Here is a 21,367-nt window from a genome sequence, read left to right as displayed (position 1 = left end):
CGGAAGTATAACACCCCTTACCATAACAGAGTTTAAGCGCCCAAGGCTTCCTGAACAGCGCGTTCCATATTACGCAATTGTGTTACATAGTGACGTAGCTATGTCACGTAAGTAATGGCTGGACTGCAAACCAGGCGTTTCAGGCAGTTTAGGAGCAGTGTTTTCTGTGGGAAAGTGTAACTCCCTTTGGCGTGGACTTTGTGCTTTGTAACTTTGCAGAAATTTTACATGCACAAACAGCTATATTACACTAAAGGAATTGTCAAATCCCAAAAAAGCATAATGGGGCCTCTTTTATATACCATTGTAAGGGCAGTAGACAGGATTGATACAGTAAATAAAAACAAATTCAGTCTGTTTATGAATTAGGGATTTTAAGCTGTTCCTCAGGCTTTAGATCAATTGAAAGACCTGGCAAATGGAAGAATGCTAAGAGACTTATCCTGATGTATTGAAGCTAAAGAGTTATTGGATGTATTGTAATTATGAAGCTGCTTTTGGCCAGCTTGAGTTACACACATTGGGTCTCATTTACTAATAATTGTCTATGCGTAGCCAGACCTTTGACTCAAACAGCAAAATAATCTTGGACTAGTGCAACTTAAACTGGCCAAGAACCGCCCACTCAGACACAGAGTTGTCTAACGGATATGGGAAATGATCAATCTCTGTCGGTTTTGTAATTACAAACTGTTTAGGGGCAGGGTTATCTGAGATATATTATTATAACCATATATGCTGTATCATATGAGACTATCTGCTGATGTAGATACATTTGTTTGTACACTTGTTCTAATGTTGATGAATCTGTAATATTTTTAAAGAGCACATGCTCATGCACAAACTTTCTCCAAAAAAGGACTTTACAGCTTAGTTTTTTTGGGTGTATGGTTTGATTTGGTCCCAAATGTTATCCTAAATTAAATTAATAATAAAATCATTATTAAAATAATAAGTAAATGAAAGTAATTCGGAGGTTATAGATGAATCATGATTCAAAACGCTTGCGCACAGGTTTTCCGTTAGGGAATGCGACCCAGTAACTTGTTTCATTCCATCCATCTTTTAATCATTGTGCCAGCTGTTTGGGTTGACTTCCTCTATTGGGAGAATTTGGCTGGTCTTTAGGTGTGAAAAGAGAAGCTTTATGGCAAGACAACACCTCTCCCAAGATGCACTGAGGCTTAATCACCAGGGAGCAATGTATGTGTGTCACAATGCGAAAACTTTCTCAAGTAATTGTGTTTCAATCTTACATAGCACCTGTCAGACCCCTCATCTCTAATCCTGCGAGGTTTCATCTTCTGTTCCTCCTTGACTTGTCAGCTTTCAAGTCATTTTATTTGTATAGCACTTTTCACAACACACATCATTTCAAAGCAGCTTTTCTGAAAATCATGCTTTAACAGACAATGCAACTGTAATATCTATAAAGTCTTAGTATCATTATTGTGTAATTTGATTAAATATGATTGTTAATTGTGTTTAAAAGTAAGTAATTAAATAATAATTGTATTAATAACCCCAGTGAGCAAGCCGAAGGTGACTGTTGTAAGGAACACAGAACTCCATAAGATGTTGGTTAATGGAGAAAAATAACATTGGGAGAAACCAGAGTCACTGTGGGGGCTAGTTCTCCTCTGGCTAACATCATGAATATAATGTAAATATTACTTATGTACAGTACAAGTCATGGATTAAAATTATTAAATTAAGTAAGTGTTAAGGGTCAGTGTTTAAACAAATATTTCGTAAGAACTGTAAGATTAAAGATCAATGTCTTTGAAGTCCATCCTGGATTAACTGCAGAAGTTCATATAGATGCAATTGTCCTTGTTATTTGGCTGATGAAGGGTTTTGTTGGCAATTGATAGTCTATGAATTCCATAATAAAAGTGTAGTTCATCATTAGACCGAGGTGATGCAGGTTGAAATCAGTGAGGTGCATCACAGTTCAACCAGCTGGTAATTCCGGTGTGGTCTATCCTAAGTCCAAGTTTCAGGCAGTGGCATATGAAGTATCTCATGTCTTGTGGTTGGAGTTGGTATAAGTTCATCCTCTTAAGTCCAAGTGGACTGAAGTGATGTCTGGCTAGCACCGGCTGTAGTTTGTCATCATCACTCAGCGACACGTAACATTGGAGTCCAACACCAAGCAGGAATGGGGATGGATCTGGCCGGCTCTTGTAACCTCAGCGTATGAATCCCGGGGGTTGAGTCGTAATGAACGTGATTTAATATAGCATGACAGAAAATCAGTTAAGTACTGTGGAGCTAGACCATTCAAAGCTTTGTAGGTAATTATTGTAAAATTAATATTAAATTTAACAGTTAGAATAGAATATGATCATATTTCTTGGTTCTAGTCAGCACTCTGGCTGCTGCATTTTGAACCAATTGAAGTTTATTTATTGAACTTGTATACATTCTCCCAGTAATGCATTACAATAATCTAGTCTTGAGGTCACGAACACATTAATTTGTTTTTCAGCATCAGCAAAAGAGTGCTTATGCCGTAAGTTTGCAATAATTCTTAAGTGGAAGAATGTTGTTCTACAAACATTGGAAATTTTACATTTTCAAAGGACATGTTTTGAGTCAATTATTTTTGGAATTAGATCTGTCTTTTTCATGTTACCCCTCTACCTTTTTTTATTTACTCTGAATGGTGCCAAAACAAAACACAAAAACTATGGACGGAAATGCCTTGTTGATGAGAGAGGTCAACAGAGAATGGTCAGACTGGTTTGAACTGACAAAGTCTATGGAAACTCAGATAACCACTCTGTACAATTACGGTTAAAATAATATTATCTCAGAATGCTATTGGCTTTGTTTTGGCAGCACAAGGGGGACCTACACAATATTAGGCAGGCAGTTTTAATGTTGTGGCTGATCAGTGTATGTTCCTTCATAATATAAATAGTATATATTCCTACATGTAGGATCAATTTGAACAGATCTTGACAAAAGGCCAAACTTAATTGATAACTATGAAAACATACATTAATATAATGTACCCAAATAAGATATTCAAGATCTACAGTTCCTGTATCAAGTAGTTCACAGGTGAACTAACTGAGCAGCCAAGTTTAGATCACTTGTTTCTTACTCATTGAGTGACCTTCAGCTCTCCTCCATGCTGCATGAAAAAATCCATCTGCACTGTTGAGGAGGATGAATGTTGTCATTTATAGAAAAGCTTTTACCCTTGTAAATGGGAACTGGGAACACACCGGCAGCCGTCAATTGTTGACTGTCTATCGCTGTGTGCACCAAATAGAGTTCTGTAGCACCTCCAGGACATTCATTTTCTCGCTGAATGAATGACACGTAAATGGATTAATTAGTTTGACCATGCAAAGTGAGAGTATATGTTTGAAAGTGAGTTATCTGTTCAACAGCTCATCTGTAATCTGATTGGGGAAAAAAAGCCTAGAGCATTGGCGTGTGTGTGTGTGTGTGTGTGTGTGTGTGTGTGTGTGTGTGTGTGTGTGTGTGTGTGTGTGTGTGTGTGTGTGTGTGTGTGTGTGTGTGTGTGCAAGACAATGATATTGGCCTCCAATTCTTAAATGGTGAGACATAAGAGACAAAAATAATTTTAGCTCAATCTATTTCTCATTAATCCTCTCAGCAGGCTATAGGTCCTGAACTAAACATTGAAGGATGAGCGTTAGGCACAAGGGCTGTGTCATCATTAAGATGCTAATCTTAAGATCTTTAGAGATCAACAGGGTTTAGTCATTATGCTGAGTGCATTTGCTGCAATATATGTTTAAAATGCTCATTTAAATATATTACGAAGAAGCCATTAGGGAAGTTATTGCATGATTTGTTTCTTTTTCACATTTTATTGATAAGTATTGTCTACTAGTTTAAATCTCAGAACAATCTGTGATCAGCTGTCATGAACACATGTTGCTTAACCCTGTGCACCTAATTCTGCACTTATATTATAAAGTGTTTGGCTCCAGTGGCACTTTTCCATTTTTTCCAAGGGAAAAAAAAGAATATAGAGCAAAGATTTACTGAAAGATAAAACTCACAATTAGCATCCACACATCACCCATATTTGTGATAGCATCATAAATCATATCTTGCTCCAGAAACCGTAATATGTGGCGTCTTTGAAGGATTTAATGTTTTAATGCATCTTTTTTTAGCTTCTTATCTAGTGTGTCTGTAAACTATCATACCAATTTGCTCTGCTTGTTTCGCCGCGCCAGGCTGCTTTGGTTAAATTTGATCAGAGAAATATGAAAATGTAGCTCACTTTCTCTGCCTCTCCTGCACAGACTGATTGTTCTGAACCACAACAGGGTGTCAGTGTTACGTCAGAGCCGGTCTGGGTAAGGCAAAGCCTGGCTGACCTCTTGGATGTGTACTTTCACATCATTGACAGATTAATTTCATCAGGTCTGATCCATCTGTGCTCACATTCCCAAAGCATTATGTGAGTATGCAGCTTCACTCTCAGTTTTGCCTCATGGAACATTCTTTCAAAATCACTATGGACTGACATTGATTCAGCTACCAGATTAAGTCATAGAAGATGCTTTGTAAAATGGTCCTGCTGTTGACGCACAAACAAAAGTGATTTGGTATCAGATTTGAATGGACCAAGTAACATACTACATGTTATTTCACAGCTTGTTGTCCCCTTGCCCTTAAATTTGCAAAGTCGTATTGAGAATAACTGAGTCTGAGAAGCTGTATACAACGGTCTTCTTAAATTGGTGTGATTTTACTACATTGTTATGCCGTGGCCTTCAAGATTAGCCCTGACCACTATATGGAAATGTACAGACATTAGCAGGTCTCCACCACATGTTATAAGAGCCTGATAAATGAGCCTCACTGTCTTGAGAGAGAAGTAAGTAAAGATGTGGTCTACCTCTGTATAAATCTTTCTCACCGTGTCCCATACTGCTGTCACTCAGCTCTTATGCCATCTGCCAGCACCCCTCCCCTTCAGCACGCAGATACACACAGGATTGGTTGATTACAATCATGGGAAGCCACTTATTCCCTGTCTCTAATGAGGGCCCAGAGCATATTAGCATGGCCACGTACATTATCAGTTTACTTGGGAAACCAACATGCATATTAAACGATATTGCTTTGGGCTACAAGGTGCATGACTTACAGAAAGCCAGAGAAACATGATGAACAATTAGAAGTCTTTAATTAACAGTTCAGCATTTCTTAGGCTATCACAGTCTGATCAGATCTGATATTGCAGAGCAATTTCTTATTTGTTATTGATCGGAAATTAAAGTCGCGTTTACGCCTCTTCCCTTTTAAGCTAATATATTCATGTTGAATATTCAACACTTTAGAATACCTATTATGTATTTGATGGGCTGATGGGCCAGATCTGAAAACAGACAAGTTTTTGTATAACATTTATATTTTAATAGTATGTACTCTAAATTGTTTAAAACAAACCTGCTGCAGTTGACCTAGAGATTGATCCCCATGCCATATCTCTGATTGAAGAGTGAACACCAAAGCTTTTTCTGTTGGGACCAGCTGGATTTTCTGTTATGCTTTGCCATTAGATCAATTAAAGTTTGACCAAACATAGATTACAGCTGTATTTCACTTTAAATGAACTGTTCACACATATTTCAGTTGGCTGCTGCAGCATAATCTCACATTTGTTTCGTTTTTTGTTTTCTTCTTTCCTTTCCCCTAACCTTTTTCCTTTCCTTTCAGTTCCCGAGCACTTTTCATGTTCTCCTTACCGTGCCTTTTCTCTTCCATTACTATTACCTTCTTCTTTTTTCCTCCTCTTTCCATCCCTTTTGTATTTACTTTTCCCTTCTTCATTTTCCTCTTCCACTTTTGTTCCTTTTCCATTTATCCCCATTTATTTTGTGTAAATAAATGTTTTTTTCTCCTTTCTCTTCTTTCAATTCACATTTATTTTCCGCTTTCCCGTATATTCTTTTTTGTGTCCATTATCTGTTCACTCTCCATTTTTCATTCCTTTTTCCACATAAGCATGAAAAGATGTCTGTTAGTTAAGGTATAATGTTGCAACCCTCTAGACTGACATGTTTCATCATCGTGGCTCGTGTAAGGTTCTCTTACGAGAGATTATCTCGTATTGCGTAAGCTAGCTTACGCTACGGGAAAGATTCATCTTTTCTGAGATATTGAAGCCAAAAAATTATCCTTAATTTTGTATCATTTGTCAACGCAGTGCAGCAACTGCAGACCTTGAGCGGGCTAGCTAGCGAGCTCATTGGTTGCTCTGCGGCAACTGCTGTAGCCTATAGACGAACTTGGGCGAACTCGCGTCCAATGAGAGGTGTCCGCGCGCTTACTGCATCAAAGCCCGCCAAAATGGGCGTGGCTAGAGTGCATATAAGCGTAGTTCAGTGAGGCTGGAACCCTGATTTTCATCTCTTCAGCGAAGCTCTTCGCATCTCTGAACTGGAAGCCGCGTCGCCGTTCGAGGGGCATCTAGCAAGCTTGGACAGCTTCGAAGAAGCCGGCCGTCTCCGCCACCTTCAGCCATCCTGCGAGCTACGCCATCTGGCGACGTATCCTTTTTAGAGCAAGCTAGTTCTTAACGAACTTCACAAAAGTGTAACGAGCGTCTTTTTTAAGATGCCTCGCACCACTTGCGCTTCATGCCGCGCCCCTCTCAGCGCCGGAGACCGCCACATTATCTGCGCTCTCTGCCTGGGACTGGGGCATGCAGAGCTCGCCCTCGCTGAAGGCGGATGCGACCTCTGTGAGGAGCTTCCGATGTCGACCCTGCGGGCTCGACTCGAAGCGCTCAGAACCGAAGCCGCCGCGCCGCCTTCCGTTCCGCCGTGCAGGAAAAAGTGCCGCTCTAAAAGGCTGCCAGAACCGGTGATAGAAGCGACTGCCTCGCCAGAGCCTCTCCCTCGATCATCGCTCTCACCCTCCCCGCCCCCCCGGGATGCGCAGTTGACACCCAGCGGCCGCACTGCTGCCATCTCGGAGGACGAGGCGGAGGATAAGGGCTGTTCCATCATGGCTTCGGACAGCGAGGGGTGGTCAGACTCCCACGCCTCTTCCTCGGCCCAGTAATCCAGCAGGACCCGCGCCGGAGTCGAAGGGGAACTAACACGCTTCCTCACACAGGCCGTCGACCGCCTCGGGCTCGAGTGGTCACCGCCCCCTGAGCAGGCTCCCAACAGACTCGACGGCTGCTTTCTTCAGAGCCGTCGCCGCGCAACACCCGCGGCCCGGGCCGCTCCCTTCCTGCCGGAACTCCACACTGAGCTTGCAAAGTCGTGGAACGTGCCTTTCTCGGCCAGGATACGTTCCCACGTCTCCACCCCTCTCGCTTCGGTGGACGGCGCCACCGAGAAGGGCTACTCCTTCATCCCCCCGGTCGAGGATTCGGTAGCAGCACACCTTTGCCCGCCCACCGCGAGATGGCGGTCTAAGCCTGTGCTCCCGTCTAAGGCCTGCAGAGCGACTTCCGCCTATGTTGGCCGCGCCTATTCCGCCGCCGGCCAAGCCGCATCTGCTCTGCACTCCATGGCCGTCTTACAGATCCTCCAAGCGGACCTTCTTCGGCAGTGGGATGAGAAAGGCAGGCACCCAGAGGCTGTTGCAGATCTAAGAAGCGCGACGGACCTCGCCCTTCGCGCCACCAAAGCTGCAGCCCAAGCTCTAGGGAAGTGCATGGCCTCGCTGACTGTGACCTAGAGACACCTGTGGCTAACGCTAGCCGACATGGGAGAAGCAGAGCGATCCACGTTCCTCAATGCACCGCTCTCTCCGACCGGTCTCTTCGGCTCCGTGGTGAGTGGCATTGTTGACCGCTTTTCAGAAGTCCAGAAAGCCACCCAAGCCATGAACCTCTTCCTGCCGCGTCGCGCTAGCTCCTCTGCAGGCCGCCCACGTGACCAGCCTCCTGCACGAGCCTCTTCACAGCGCCCAGCTCAACAAGGTCAGACTTCTCAGCGTCGACAGGGCGGCCGCCCTCGATCGCGCTCAGACAGCCGCCGCAGACCGCCGCCCCCCCACGGGCCTCGGTCTAAGGTTGCGCTGAAACCTGAGCAACCGAAGTCCTCCTAGCCTTGTTGAAAAAACGACGGCTCAGTCCCGCCGCGGCCGGACCACCGTCAAAGCTTTGCCCCCTGTCAGTCCCCCTCTCTCAGGCTACTACAGTGGTGGATTCAGCAGCCAACAAGCCGGTGATACTGCCCGCTTGCCTGCACTCAAACGCTGTTTTCACGGCGACCCAAAGAAATCTTGTAAAGAGCAAACATGCCTTATGTGTAGAAAATGTGCCCACAATCCAGTGTTCACCCCTACACACAAGCATTACACTTCCTGTGTTCCTATCAGATTCCACTCACATAAAGCGGACACAGCCCGCTCGAGTGTTAGAGTCAATAAACGCGCCCACGAATCCGTGCGCGCGCCCCTTCTCTGGCCGCTCTGTCACACGACCAGCCTTATGTGTAGAAAATGTGCCCACAATTCAGTGTCCACCTCTACACACAAGCATTACACTTCCCGTGTCCCGATCAGAGCCCACTCACATAAAACGGACACAAACCGCTCGAGTGTTAGAGTCAATAAACGCGCTCACGAATACGTGCACGTGCCCATTCTCTGCCCGCTCTGTCACACGGCCAGCAAACACTTCTCTGTATGTAAGTCCCGTGCCCGTGACTATGCTCGTGCATCACTTAACAGATGTGACTCTTTCCCCATTCACCTCAATCGGGAAGTCACTCACAGAACAGCCGGTCCCTGCTGTCTGCGAGCAGTCATGCATAAGCACAGTAAGCGCGCTCACACATTCTGTTCAGCACGCTGTGTGCGGCAATCAGGGCGATTTGGCCATTCACCCTCTAGCGTTACGCTTCAAAGCGTGGGAAGCTATCCCAGGGATATCCAAATGGGTGTTAAGCACAATAAAACAGGGCTATTTGCTACAGTTCGATCGCCGCCCTCCCCACTTCAGAGCACGGCTCGAAACTATTGTGAACACGGAAGCAGCCTGCATGCTTCATTCAGAAATAGCAAACCTTCTGTGCAAAAGGGCCATAGAGAAAGTGCCGCCTTCGCTGAGCGAGTCAGGGTTTTACAGCCGTTATTTTCTTGTTCCCAAGAAAGACGGCGGCCTCAGACCAATATTAGATCTACTCACAAGGCTTACAATCTGGAAACTCCTCGCGCATACGCGCCAGGGGGACTGGTTTATCTCTCTCGATCTGAAAGATGCCTACTTTCAGATTCAGATAAATCCCCGTCACAGGCCATTCTTGAGATTCAGCCGACGGCCAGGTTTATCAATACACCGTCCTTCCGTTCGGCCTGTCTTTAGCACCCCGTACTTTCACGAAGTGCATGGATGCGGCGCTCGCACCCCTGCGGAGTCAAGGCTTGCGAATTCTGAACTATTTGGACGACTGGCTGATTATGGCACAGTCACATACGGAGCTTCTGTCTCACAGAACAGTTCTCCTCAGCCATCTGAACAGTTTGGGTCTTGCAGTCAATTGGACCAAGAGCTCACTACAGCCCAGTCAGGCAATTTCCTTCCTTGGAATAGAACTAGACTCCGTGGCTATGACGGCTCACTTATCTAGCATCCGATAGCGAACGCGACGCCAATCTCCTTTGCCCAGTCAGAGCACTGAGATTGTATACTGTGCGCTCTGCCTCTTTCAGACGCTCTGAGCAGCTTTTCGTTTCGTTCGGAGGGCGCACCAAAGGTCTCGCCGCCTCGAAACAGACACTGTCTAGATGGATAGTGGACGCTATTGCTGCAGCATACGCGTCAAAAGACCTGCCATGCCCGTTGGGCATTAGGGCTCACTCCACTAGAGGCATGGCCTCATCGTGGGCATGGTCCAGCGGGATTTCCATTCACGACATATGTGTGGCAGCGGGCTGGGCTTCCCCTTCCACCTTTGTCAGATTTTACAATCTGGAAGTGCCCGCCCTGCAGGCAAAACTACTAGCGGTTTAATACGCTACAGCTCCCCTGGTGAGCTGCACTGATGGGACTCATTCCACACAGACCGGCACCGCCCTCTGTCGTTCCCTTCCCACTATGTGCTTATGTATTACACACACACTGGCCCGCACTCTTGCCGGCCAAATATTATTTCCCCACTCACAAGGGCTCCCCGGGTCCCCCACCCCGGGGCTCATGCAGTGGATGCTTGGCATGCACGGCGTTGACAATGGGTTCCCGTGGCGTAAGCTAGCTTACGCAATCTGAGAGAACCTCTCGTAAGAGAACAAATCAGTTACCTGGCGTAACCTCGGTTCTCTCTAGATGAGGGAGCGAGTATTGCGTAGCCGGCCGTGCTTTCAGCGCCACGGCGACTTTCGCTTCATTCAATGAAAACCAGGGTTCCAGCCTCACGAACTACGCTTATATGCACTCTAGCCACGGCCATTTTGGCGGGCTTTGATGCAATAAGCGCGCGGACGCCTCTCATTGGACGCGAGTTCGCCCAAGTTCGTCTATAGGCTGCAGCAGTTGCCGCAGAGCAACCAATGAGCTCGCTAGCTAGCCCGCTCAAGGTCTGCAGTTGCTGCACTGCGTTGACAAATGATACAAAATTAAGGATAATTTTTTGGCTTCAATATCTCAGAAAAGATTAATCTTTCCCATAGCGTAAGCTAGCTTACGCAATACTCGTTCCCTCATCTAGAGAGAACCGAGGTTACGTTAGGTAACCGATTCGTTTTGACTGGCCGTGCCGTATTTTGTGCCGACCCTCACGTCTGTGCGATGTGACACGTGTGGTGCCAATTCAGTGAGATCCTTTACATGTCCCAAGGGGGGGCCCAATTTATCTCCATTACTAATCAGTAACTATTCTTTAAACTAATGAATTATTTGAATTTGTATCCTCTAATGTAGAACCTCATGCAGAGAGGCACAAGAGAGCCAGATGAGTTGGGCAGAGGAGGGGGTGAGCATTTGGTGGGCTTCACTAACACAATGGATATAATTGTGACAATAACTGGCAATCACATTCTCAAAAAAAAAAAGACTAGGAAAAAAATGTTCTCCTCTTCTCTCTATTTTTTTTTTCTTTGAGTGATGGGGTAATGATGTTTTTAAATGGTGATTACATTGGCTACCAGACAGCTGTAATATTCTAACAGCTTTGTTTCTCTAAACTGAATCTATTTAACATCAGAAATGATTTAGCTCAGCTTTGGTTCTCTGTCTGTGTTTCCATCTCTCTCTTGTTTTCATCTGCATTGAGCACACGTTTGCCTGAATGTGTATGTATGTTCTGGAGTACAGCCACATTCAGTTGCTACTGACTATTCAGAAGTGAAGCTGGAATTTTTTAATATTAAAAGTGGATCGCCAATCAAAAGCCCCCAGCTCTAATAGTTGGCATATTGTGGGTGCGTTTTAGACATTGTACTTGAGGTTCTCCTTGGCTGTCTGTATTTAGGTCTCTATTATTTATTGTTAATGGCAGCTGACCTGCTGTGTTGGGCCAGTGTTTTTAAGAGTTTTGCTCTGCTTCCCACTCATTTATCTTCTTATAAGCTGTCTTTCTCTGATTACTCTGTTAGCTGACAAAAAAAAATAAAAATGGGGGAGATCAGTCTTCTGCTGTTGCTGTAACAAATGTCTTGCTGCATCTGAGCTGCTCCTCTGACCTTTAGTCACAGAGAGCATCCCTCTGGCCTGCAGTTGTCTTTCCAGGTGCTGCAGTACCGCACTTCTCTAATGGGGCAAATGCACCCGGTTACCAGCAGACCTCATGGGATCAAGATAATTGTTGTAAAAGTAAAATCTGTTCCACTTGCCTGTGTAAGATTTCAAATGAAACGTTTTTTGAAAGGAAGATTTTATATTCTAACTTCACATGCACCCCCAAAAAAACACAAGCACTTAGCATTGACCTACATTTTTATTTATTTTTTATCTGCTGTCTGCATTGTGGACTTTTATTTGAACACTTAGAATCACTTCATGTTGCAGGTTGGCAGCTCAGAGTTGGCTTTCTAACTTCTAACCAGCTGTGGACTGTCCTTTGAGTATTGTTACCTTAAACCGCAGATTCTAGAGATACACACAAGATCCCTGCCGATTGAACACTGCACATACAAACACACTGAATATTTCAGAGAGGAAGAAATACATTGGTTCTTGATTTATGTTCAGAGTGGGTAAACTGGACATTTATGCTGTCTATATATATATATATATATATATATATATATATATAATTTATTTTTTTTAAATAATATATATATATATATATATTTTTTTACCCAAATCTGGCATAGATCAGATCTTGTTGCTTGCATATATGTAAGAAATAATTGATGATGGACCTTTTGAATTATTGAAAAATTATTTACACCTCGAGGTGGCAATGCGGACACAATGCTAAACGCCACTTTCTTCCACCACGGATTCAGCGTCTTGGTTTTATACATTCGGTTTCTGTGCTTGGATGTGCGCATACCTCCTGAAAATTTATATTTGTCTATTTTAATTTAATGACGGGGGGAAAACATTAGTGAATATTGTATTTGTGAATCTTGCCTTGCTGTGTCAATGTAGCCTAAGGAATGTTTAAATCAAAGCTCTCCCTATCTCGATTTTTCATTTGACCATTGCATCACAGTTGTGGTTTATCTCACCTCACTTTGTCTCTCTTGCAGGAAATGGCTAAAATCCTTAACCACCCACGAGTCTACGCCTTCCTCCATGTGCCTGTCCAATCAGCATCTGACAGTGTCCTGATGGACATGAAGAGAGAGTATTGCTGTGCAGACTTCAAACAAGTTGTAGACTTCTTAAAAGACAAGTGAGTAGCCGCTGTGAAATAAAACTAATGAACAGATTACCTGCAAATCACACAATAACATAGTAAACTATTCCACTTTTCTTTTTCTTCTTTTACCATGATTATTTGCTGCCTTTCACCTTGGACCAAGTCATGACTTAGGTTCTTACAGTCGTGTTTGTATTAACACAGGGAAATCCTTTTTATTAGAGCAAACACCTCAGATTGACTGCCAGATGTTTGTCTACATTTATTTAATGGACGTGCTGGGGAACCTTGTTTTACCATGTGGGAGAAACGAACACTAGGCTCAATAGTATGGATTATATCCTGACATTTTGCAAATGCCAATTTTTATGAGATTTAAAAGATGGAATAAGCTCTTCATTAATGTTTATGATTATGGTGCTCAGGACTAGTGCATTTGTTGAAGATTAAATCAATGGGTCTGGTATAGGTTTTAAAATGCTTGTGGCATGCACTCACCCCTACTTTGATCTGAATACTCCCCATACTGTCCATAGCAACCACTTGGGTGGGAATGTTTAACACTAGTCCCACCATTTGTTCAGCACCGGGCTAAAGAGAGCTCACTCAGCAAGCACCCAAAAGGTGATGATGTACCCATATACCACCTGCTTGTGTATCTGTACATCAGTCTGTGACAGACTTACTCGCAAGCACACACACAAATTCAGTCACACATAACCTCAGCATGTCTTATTCCACTCAGTGTAGTGAGCTCTGATGGATGACTGGTTTTCTCTAAACTGATGTGCGCTGTGATGTATGGCTCTGTGCTTTAAACGGAGGGAGGCGCTCCTCTCAAAGGCCTTTCTTTAGGTCTGATAAATGGTTTGTGACCATCGGAGGCCAAATGGACAATACGGGTAATGGTCAGTGCACAAGATGCTTTATTTCATGCTGTGATGGATTGACCACCTCCTGTTACACCAGTGCCGCCCGATCCCTTAGACTATCACCTTGTGCTTTCGGTATCTGGATGAGCCACCAGAGCTGCTGCACAGAATACAAGTATGGCAGGCTTGACAGGCCAGGATATGTGGTGTCCTCGTGGCGACTGGGCATTGTGAGGGTCGGAAAGTTTACAAAGGGTTTGGTCCGGATAGGTGCAGATCCAGCGGTATGGGGCACAAAGGGCGTTTTATATAAAATAGTCTTTTTGCACCCTACCGTAATGCTTAAAGGGTCATGAAACAATTTTCAGAGATGTTATCAGATATGTATGTGTTGCACATGAAGTTAGCATAAGTTTATTTTAGGTGGAAAGTAGTTAATTTAGTTCCCCTCGTTTGAGGCATTATTTTACACTGATAGTCTCAAACACAAACGCTACCGATCCATCTGTCCATTCAACCGATCTAAGCACTTGTATTTATGAATCAATGTCTTGGAATAAGTCTTTAAAGTTATTACAAATGTAAAAAGCATTCACATATTTTCAATACAAAGTACAATGACTTGGTATTGATTTGTGCATTAAGTCACAGATATAAAATGGGAGCATTTCTGTGTAATGTCTTGTGAGCCTACAAAACACTGAACAATTTATTTCTGCGTTTTGGTCCGAGCAATTGTGAGAATCTTTGATGTTGTTAACTGCATTAGTGAAATAATGCTGACTGGATCAGACAGATTTTTCATACGTTTTTTTGTGTTCTCTCCTCACTCATCTTCACTCCACTGCAGACCATGCTCGCTCTCCCTATTACTGTGCTGAAACAAGGGGTTTCATAACCCTTTAAAAACATGCAGACACATTGCTCCAAAAGATCTCATCTCAAGTCCATGTTATACATGTTGTGTAAATAAGGAAATAAACTCTTGTTTGGTTAGAATGCATACTTGTTTAATGAGGATAAGCAAGTCATATATGGCAGATGAAGGTGAATGTGGAAAACGGTGACCCTTAATAAGGGTTCTTATCGCACCCTACGCACAATTACACTTAGCGTGCAGCTGCAGGACGTGCTGGTGGTGGAATGCCAAATGGTAGCTGAACTGGCTGCCAACATGAGCCAAGCTGCAACTATAAAATCAGTATGTGCTTTGTGATGAATGGTCACCCTTGGTAATTATTTTGCCCTCTGCGTTTTGTTTTATGTACCTTTTATTTTCCCCTCATAAACAGCTAGTTAGATATTGAGATAACTAAAGTATGATGGCAAAGGAAAGGGGGTTTAATGTACATCAGTGTTTTTGAATCTTGTGAATGAGTTATGTACGTCAGCCCTCAGTTTCAATTAAATGTTGTTTATTAACTTTAGGAAAATCTGAAAGAGGCGTTGTAATTTTGTGTGAACATTCGCTTTGAGGTATGTACCATGTAGTTCCTGATGCAATCATCTCTAGTGGCAGACATGCAGAGTGCGTTTGAAGATGTTTTGATAACTCGTTGTTGGTTCGGCTTTGATATGATTGCTGATATGACTGCTGTGGGCTGGTGTCCCGGTGGCATAGCTTTCCCTGGCAGCCATCATGTGGGCCGAAAGCATTACATGTACTAGCTGGTGAGAATGGATAGATGCTGTGTACAAAACTGTCTCAGAACTGTTTGTCATACATATCTCTTGAAAAAGTCTTTCCAATTTAAAATCACACAAATGCCCCAATATTAGTACCAATATAGTTGGCCCAAGTTTCTTGCATGCTTATTGTAAAGGCAGTTTCTTGCCACAGAATTAGGACATGTATCTGTATATATAATGTCCATTGAACTATTTATGGATCTTGGTATGATTTTGCGGTATGATTACCAAGGCTTACACAATATCGATGATCACGTGCATGTTGGTAATACTTAGCCCAGACAGATCGACGTGATTACCAAGTTGCCAAGGCTGATGTTCAGTGCTGTGTCTATGTCTTAAGCCCTTGATCAGGATAAGTAGTCACTTTTGTTTGCCATGTTGGAAACATTTGTCTAGATTGAGTCATGGTTGTTTATCAGAGTTTTATTAAACATATTTGATGAATGCATGACATTATCTATCCAATGTGTCATTCAGCACCAACAGAAGTATCATTTAACCATACAAGTGTTTCAATCATAGAACATTTTATTCCATAATTGAATGTTGCTTTTGTTACACCAATATTTCTGAAATGCACATACAGTGTTTTTAAACTACATTGATAAGGATGTCCCATTGATTTCTATCTGTCGGTCTATCTATCTTATTTAGTTTATGGTGTCTTTATTAAAGACCTCCAAATGGGAAATCATAATAGTGTCTGTTGAACCCATGAACAAATAAGCTATTACTCCTAATAAATCTTTCCAAGAGTGATGCTTCTTCTGTTTGTTCTTGGTTAAAGTTAGAAAGTGTACACAGTCAAGTGCAAATGGTGTTTTTTTCATAGATGTTTTTATGTTGGTTCACATTGAAATGAAGGCCCTTTTGTGTAATATACGTCAATATTCTTTAATCCATTCAACTTGGTGGTATGGAGTGAATCATCAAGCTGCAGTTTTGTTTTTGCACTATGTGCATTACTTTCGCTCATGGCAAAGCACTCAGCCTTTAAAAGAACACTCTTGACCTTGAGGCTGTACAAATGTTACCTTTTTAACACAGACAGAAGCATACAGTATACATACGATGTGCATGGATACTGACTGTCCGCATATCTACAAATAAAAATGGCTGCACAGGGATTGTCTGCACAAAAATGGCAAAATTTGTATTATCATGCGGAAAACTGAATGGTATTTTCCCTTAAATGTACAAACAATGTTTTTAGCCAAAATCAAACTGATAATTTTGCTGATGATATTTTGAAGCATAAAGCCAATACTGCAATATTACATTTGCTTGATTCATCATTATGTCAGGTATGTCATGACATTCAGAGAATTGTCAGCATGTGTTCACATTAGATGTGTGAATTAAGTAAGGTACAATCTAAAGTCACCCCTTTCAGTGTAACTACTAGACCTGACCACATCTTTGGGCTTAATTTGTGATAATGACCGGATGGCTGTAGATTATCATGCTTATTGTACAGCTACTTTCCAAATAAGTAAATTGACATGAAATGTTGTTCTGAGTTGAAATTATGTGAGAAGAGTCTGCAGAAACAGCTGAATTACACCTCCAATTTGTGTCAGAGTTCTGCAGGTATTAATATTGGGAAAATGGATCTCTGACTGTTCATTATTCCACTTATTTAATAATGCACAAAGTGCTGTAACTACAGGGATGGAGGGATGGGAAGAGTTGCATGTGAAAGGGAGTTGATTGTTCAGTGATGTCTGTGTTCTTTATCCAGCTCACTATTGTCAGTTTAATCTACTGTAGATTGTTTTTAGTGCTTCTATCGTCATGTTTGGCATTAACCCATATTAGCAAATCACATCAACAGAAGCACCTGGCCTCTGTTTCTCTTTTAGCCTCCCTCTCCCATAATCCAAGAGAGTGATTAGTATGTCCAATCTGTTGAATAAACAACATACTTTCGTTTCCCCTATTCCCAAATTTAGCAACAGAAGAGTGGTTACTCTAATGGCCAGTCGAAACATGTGACCTCATTAAAAACTGCCACCTTGCTTGTTTCTTTACAGGATAGTTCACCAAAATATGAAAATTCTCTCATCATTTACCCTCATGCCATCCCAGATGTCTATGACTTTTTTTCTTCAGCAGAACACAAACAAAGATTTTTAGAAGAATATTTCAGCTCTGTAGGTCATTTTAATGCAAGTGGATGGTGATCAGCAATATAAAGCTCCAAAAAGTACAGGCAATTGTAGTAAAAGTAATCAATTTGACTCCAGTGGTGAAAGTAATGTGTTCTATAGCAGTATGATTGCTTTGGGTGAGAAACAGATCAATATTTTGGTCTTTTTCACTAAAATGATTTACTTCTGGTTTCTCTCCAATAGGCTTCCTTGAGGAGAATCAGTTCATGCTGCCTGTTGCGTGATGCCGGCATGTTCAAATGAAAGCAAAACCAATGTAGCTTGTGAACAGTGTTCTGTTGGAAACAAATTGAGCTATGCTTCCAGTTGTATGACGTTAGATCTCGTGTGAACATGCAAACTGCTTATGCGAGAGGCGGTGAACTGATTATCTTCATGGACTTGCGTTTGAGAGTGACCGGAAGTGAACAGTTATAGTGTAAAGGACTTAAACATTTCTCACCGAAAGCAATTGTATCACTTTAGAGGACATTAATTTAAACACTGGAGTCAAATTGATTACTTTTACTACAACTGTCTGTGGTTTTTGGAGCTTTATATTGCTGATCACCATCCACTTAAAATTGGATGGTGATCAGCACCATCATTAAAATGACCTACAGAGTTGAGATATTCTTCTAAAAACCTTAATTTGTGTTCTGCTAAAGAAAGAAAGCCATACACATCTGGGATGGCATGAGGGTGAGTAAATGATGTGATAATTGTTTTCATTATTGGGTGAACTAACCCTTTAAGGGGCATTCACACTGACCATGATGCTTAAAATCAGGAGTTTTCTAGTGTTGGTTGCTAGTCAGAATTCCTTCTTAGTCCCGGTATCTATCTGTATCGAGCAGTTCACAATGGCATCACCTGACTTCACTACCATTTGTATTTGTAACATTGTATTGCTACTAATTTGCTTAAAATGTAACTTTGTTCAACTTTGTCACATCACCATTGGCCATTGCCACTCATTAAGTCGACAAATGTCTTTAAAATTAATGGATTACTGTACAGCCGCTAGGACGCTGACAAGTTGTGATTCTGAATGCCCTTCACATATATATCTACATGTTGTCCACTTTTATAATTATTATTATTAATATTATTGTTTATTTTTTTATGGATTTATTTATTAAGCTGCATTGTGTGATTTCTACAATTCTGATGTCACCAAAAGGATTTCCATAAAATAATGATTTTCAAACAGTTTTCCTTAAACATTCCCCACCTGCCACTGTTTTGTAAAAACAGTTCCGGCCCCAAACTCATGGCATCGGTTTTGCTAATGGTACCAAGTTGGGCTGCTCCAACAAACAGTGCAATCCTGTAAAGCACCACATAGCGCAGATAGCACAAAGTGCTTACTCTTCAGGAAGTCTTGTGAATGGCTTTCAGAATTGAATTTGACATATGGCAAATGTCATTTGGTTATGGTCATTATCATATTCTCTCACCTATGATTTCTCTCTCTCTCTCTCTCTCTCTCTGTCCATCATATATACACACACTTTATTTGCTTCCAGACTATAATTTCTCATCCACTCACCTGCTAGGTGTAATTTGACACCCAAAATTGCAAACAATCTGCCTCAGGATAGAGGCCTGTGCTCTCTCTCTCTCTCCCTGTCAGCAGTCCTCAAGACAAAACCTATTAGAGCACTAAAACTTTCATTGGAACCTGTGACACCTGAATACAGTCTCACCTGCTGACAGGACCAGAGGAAGTGCAATCCCCTCACTGTCTTTCCTTCTCCTCACCTTCCTCCAGCTGAGAAACACCCTGAAGATTAGCCTTCACATTTATTAGAGATAAATTGTTCAGTGTTCACTTGATGAACTTCTCTTCCCCAGTCCTGTATATGCTGTGTCTCAGGATCAAACATTTTCTCAATTATTTTTATTTTTATTTGTTTTCTCAAAGGCTGTCCTTTAGTTTTGTTTAATCTTGTATCATTTGATTCCTTGAATGAAACAGAAAATGTGTTTTGTGGTTGGTTTCCAGGGCATTGCTATGTAGTTTTGAGTGTTGTTCTTGATGGTTGCTATATATATATATATATATATATATATATATATATATATATATATATATATATATATATATATATATATATATTAGGGCTGCATCTAACGATTATTTTTGTTGTTGATTAATCTATCGATTATTTCTTCGATTAGTCGACTAATCTAACGATTATTTTTCCGATTAATCTAATACATATTTTTGGGATTAGCCGATTTATCCATTGGCAAACTTTCCAATAAATAATAAGTACAACTTCTACATTAGTATTTCAAACTTTTATTAATTCATTTTCTGAATTTTTTTTGTATCTGTCCCTATTCAAATAAACAATAAATAAATAAATAAATACACTAGATTACAGCCTAGGCTACTGTTAATATGTAAATATAACGTTATTGTTTGTTTTTAAAGTCTACATTAGAGACATCGCTGGACGGATTTCTCCCTTAATAATTCCTAAAAAGCGGACATCTCTGTTATTATCAATGAAACTGACTGCACAATGAATCTTTCATTATATCGATTTGCCAGTATGCAGAATTCAGCACTGAACAAAAAGTCCATTTTGAGCGGTGAGGAGATTCCATCTTAAATGCTTCTGATCGGCCATTGCGTTCAAGAAATCAACACATATGTCTGTGATTGGCTACATTGTTAAACGCTGCAAACATGTTATACATAGAAACGATTTACAGGCCAGGGTCTATCTATTTTGTTTTAGTTGTTCTTGTTGCTTTTGTGCAACAGATGAATGACAATTTATTTGTTTTGAGATGTTCAATTTATAGATTTCTATTTTGCGGTAGTCCCGTGAATCGTTTTATTCTCCCGCAACCAGCACACACACACGAGTGCATTACCGCCAGCGCCGCACTTCGGCCATCAGATCCAGCGCCGCACTCTGTTGTGTTGGGTCCCGCGGAGTGCATGTCTCTAGTCTACATGTGCATACACAACTTTTAAAAACGGGCAATTTAAATGCACTGAAGGCTTCGTTGACAGATTTAAGTTGAAGTTATAAATTAAAGTCCATTTTATTGTCGCCGAATGGGCCAATAAATTACATCTGCACCGTTAGCAATTAACACTATTAACTAGCACACAAACTGTAATAGCTGAAAAAAGAAGGCATGACCGCAACAACAACTCCAAAAACTCACTGTAATAAAGCCTACTACTTACCCAGCTGGCTCGTAGTTTTGAGTTCGCAGTCACAGGATGTTTCCTTTTAAGATGCTCGTTCATAGCAGTTGTGCTGCCATAGTATGACATTTCCGCTTTGCATAGTGAACAAAGCACCTTTCTGTTCGGCTGTAGTTTAAAGTATTCCCATACTTTGGATGATCGTGGTCTGGCTTTATGTGATAAAGCCAGATTGTCATTTTCACCATGAGCTGGAGCAGAAGCGCCATTACTCGATATTTAAGCGTAAATAATGAATGTGACGTCGACGATTTCATTGTGTCGACGATTTTCATAGTCGACGTCGATGACGTCGACTTGCCTAATATATATATATATATATATATATATATATATAAGCAATATCACACGAGCAAGAGTGCTATATGGCCCTACATCAGCACTGCTGTGATTCGGCTGCATGCTGAGTGCCATAGGCAATCACACCAGTGCTGATATAGGGCCATATAGCACTCTTGCTCGTGTGATATTGCATATATACAACAGTTCAATAAAAAAGTAAATACTTTTATGGTCATATGGTCATTAAAAACGCATTTGTGCATGGAACTATTTTATTACGTGGCGGATCAGAATCTGCTGTTGCTAGTTCAAAACAAATGATGTATCCAATCCTCCGTTAGTAATTTGAAGATGTTACTTCGGAAA

The 21,367-nt window shown here is 41.7% G+C and overlaps 1 protein-coding gene across 1 annotated transcript in view; it reads left to right on the top strand.

The window, feature by feature from the left end:
* The window catches only part of cdkal1 (CDK5 regulatory subunit associated protein 1-like 1), a 508,818-nt gene that overhangs the window by 310,420 nt on the left and 177,031 nt on the right, over window positions 1–21,367 (top strand). Inside the window, exon 10 of the mRNA XM_052147039.1 lies at window positions 12,658–12,803. Within this exon, the coding sequence (XP_052002999.1) occupies window positions 12,658–12,803 (146 nt within the window). The remainder of the gene's footprint in view (window positions 1–12,657; window positions 12,804–21,367) is intronic.

The sequence above is a fragment of the Xyrauchen texanus genome, chromosome 17, assembly GCF_025860055.1.
Source record: "Xyrauchen texanus isolate HMW12.3.18 chromosome 17, RBS_HiC_50CHRs, whole genome shotgun sequence".
Lineage (NCBI taxonomy): Eukaryota > Metazoa > Chordata > Actinopteri > Cypriniformes > Catostomidae > Xyrauchen > Xyrauchen texanus.
This window is presented reverse-complemented; position numbering and strand designations above follow the sequence as displayed.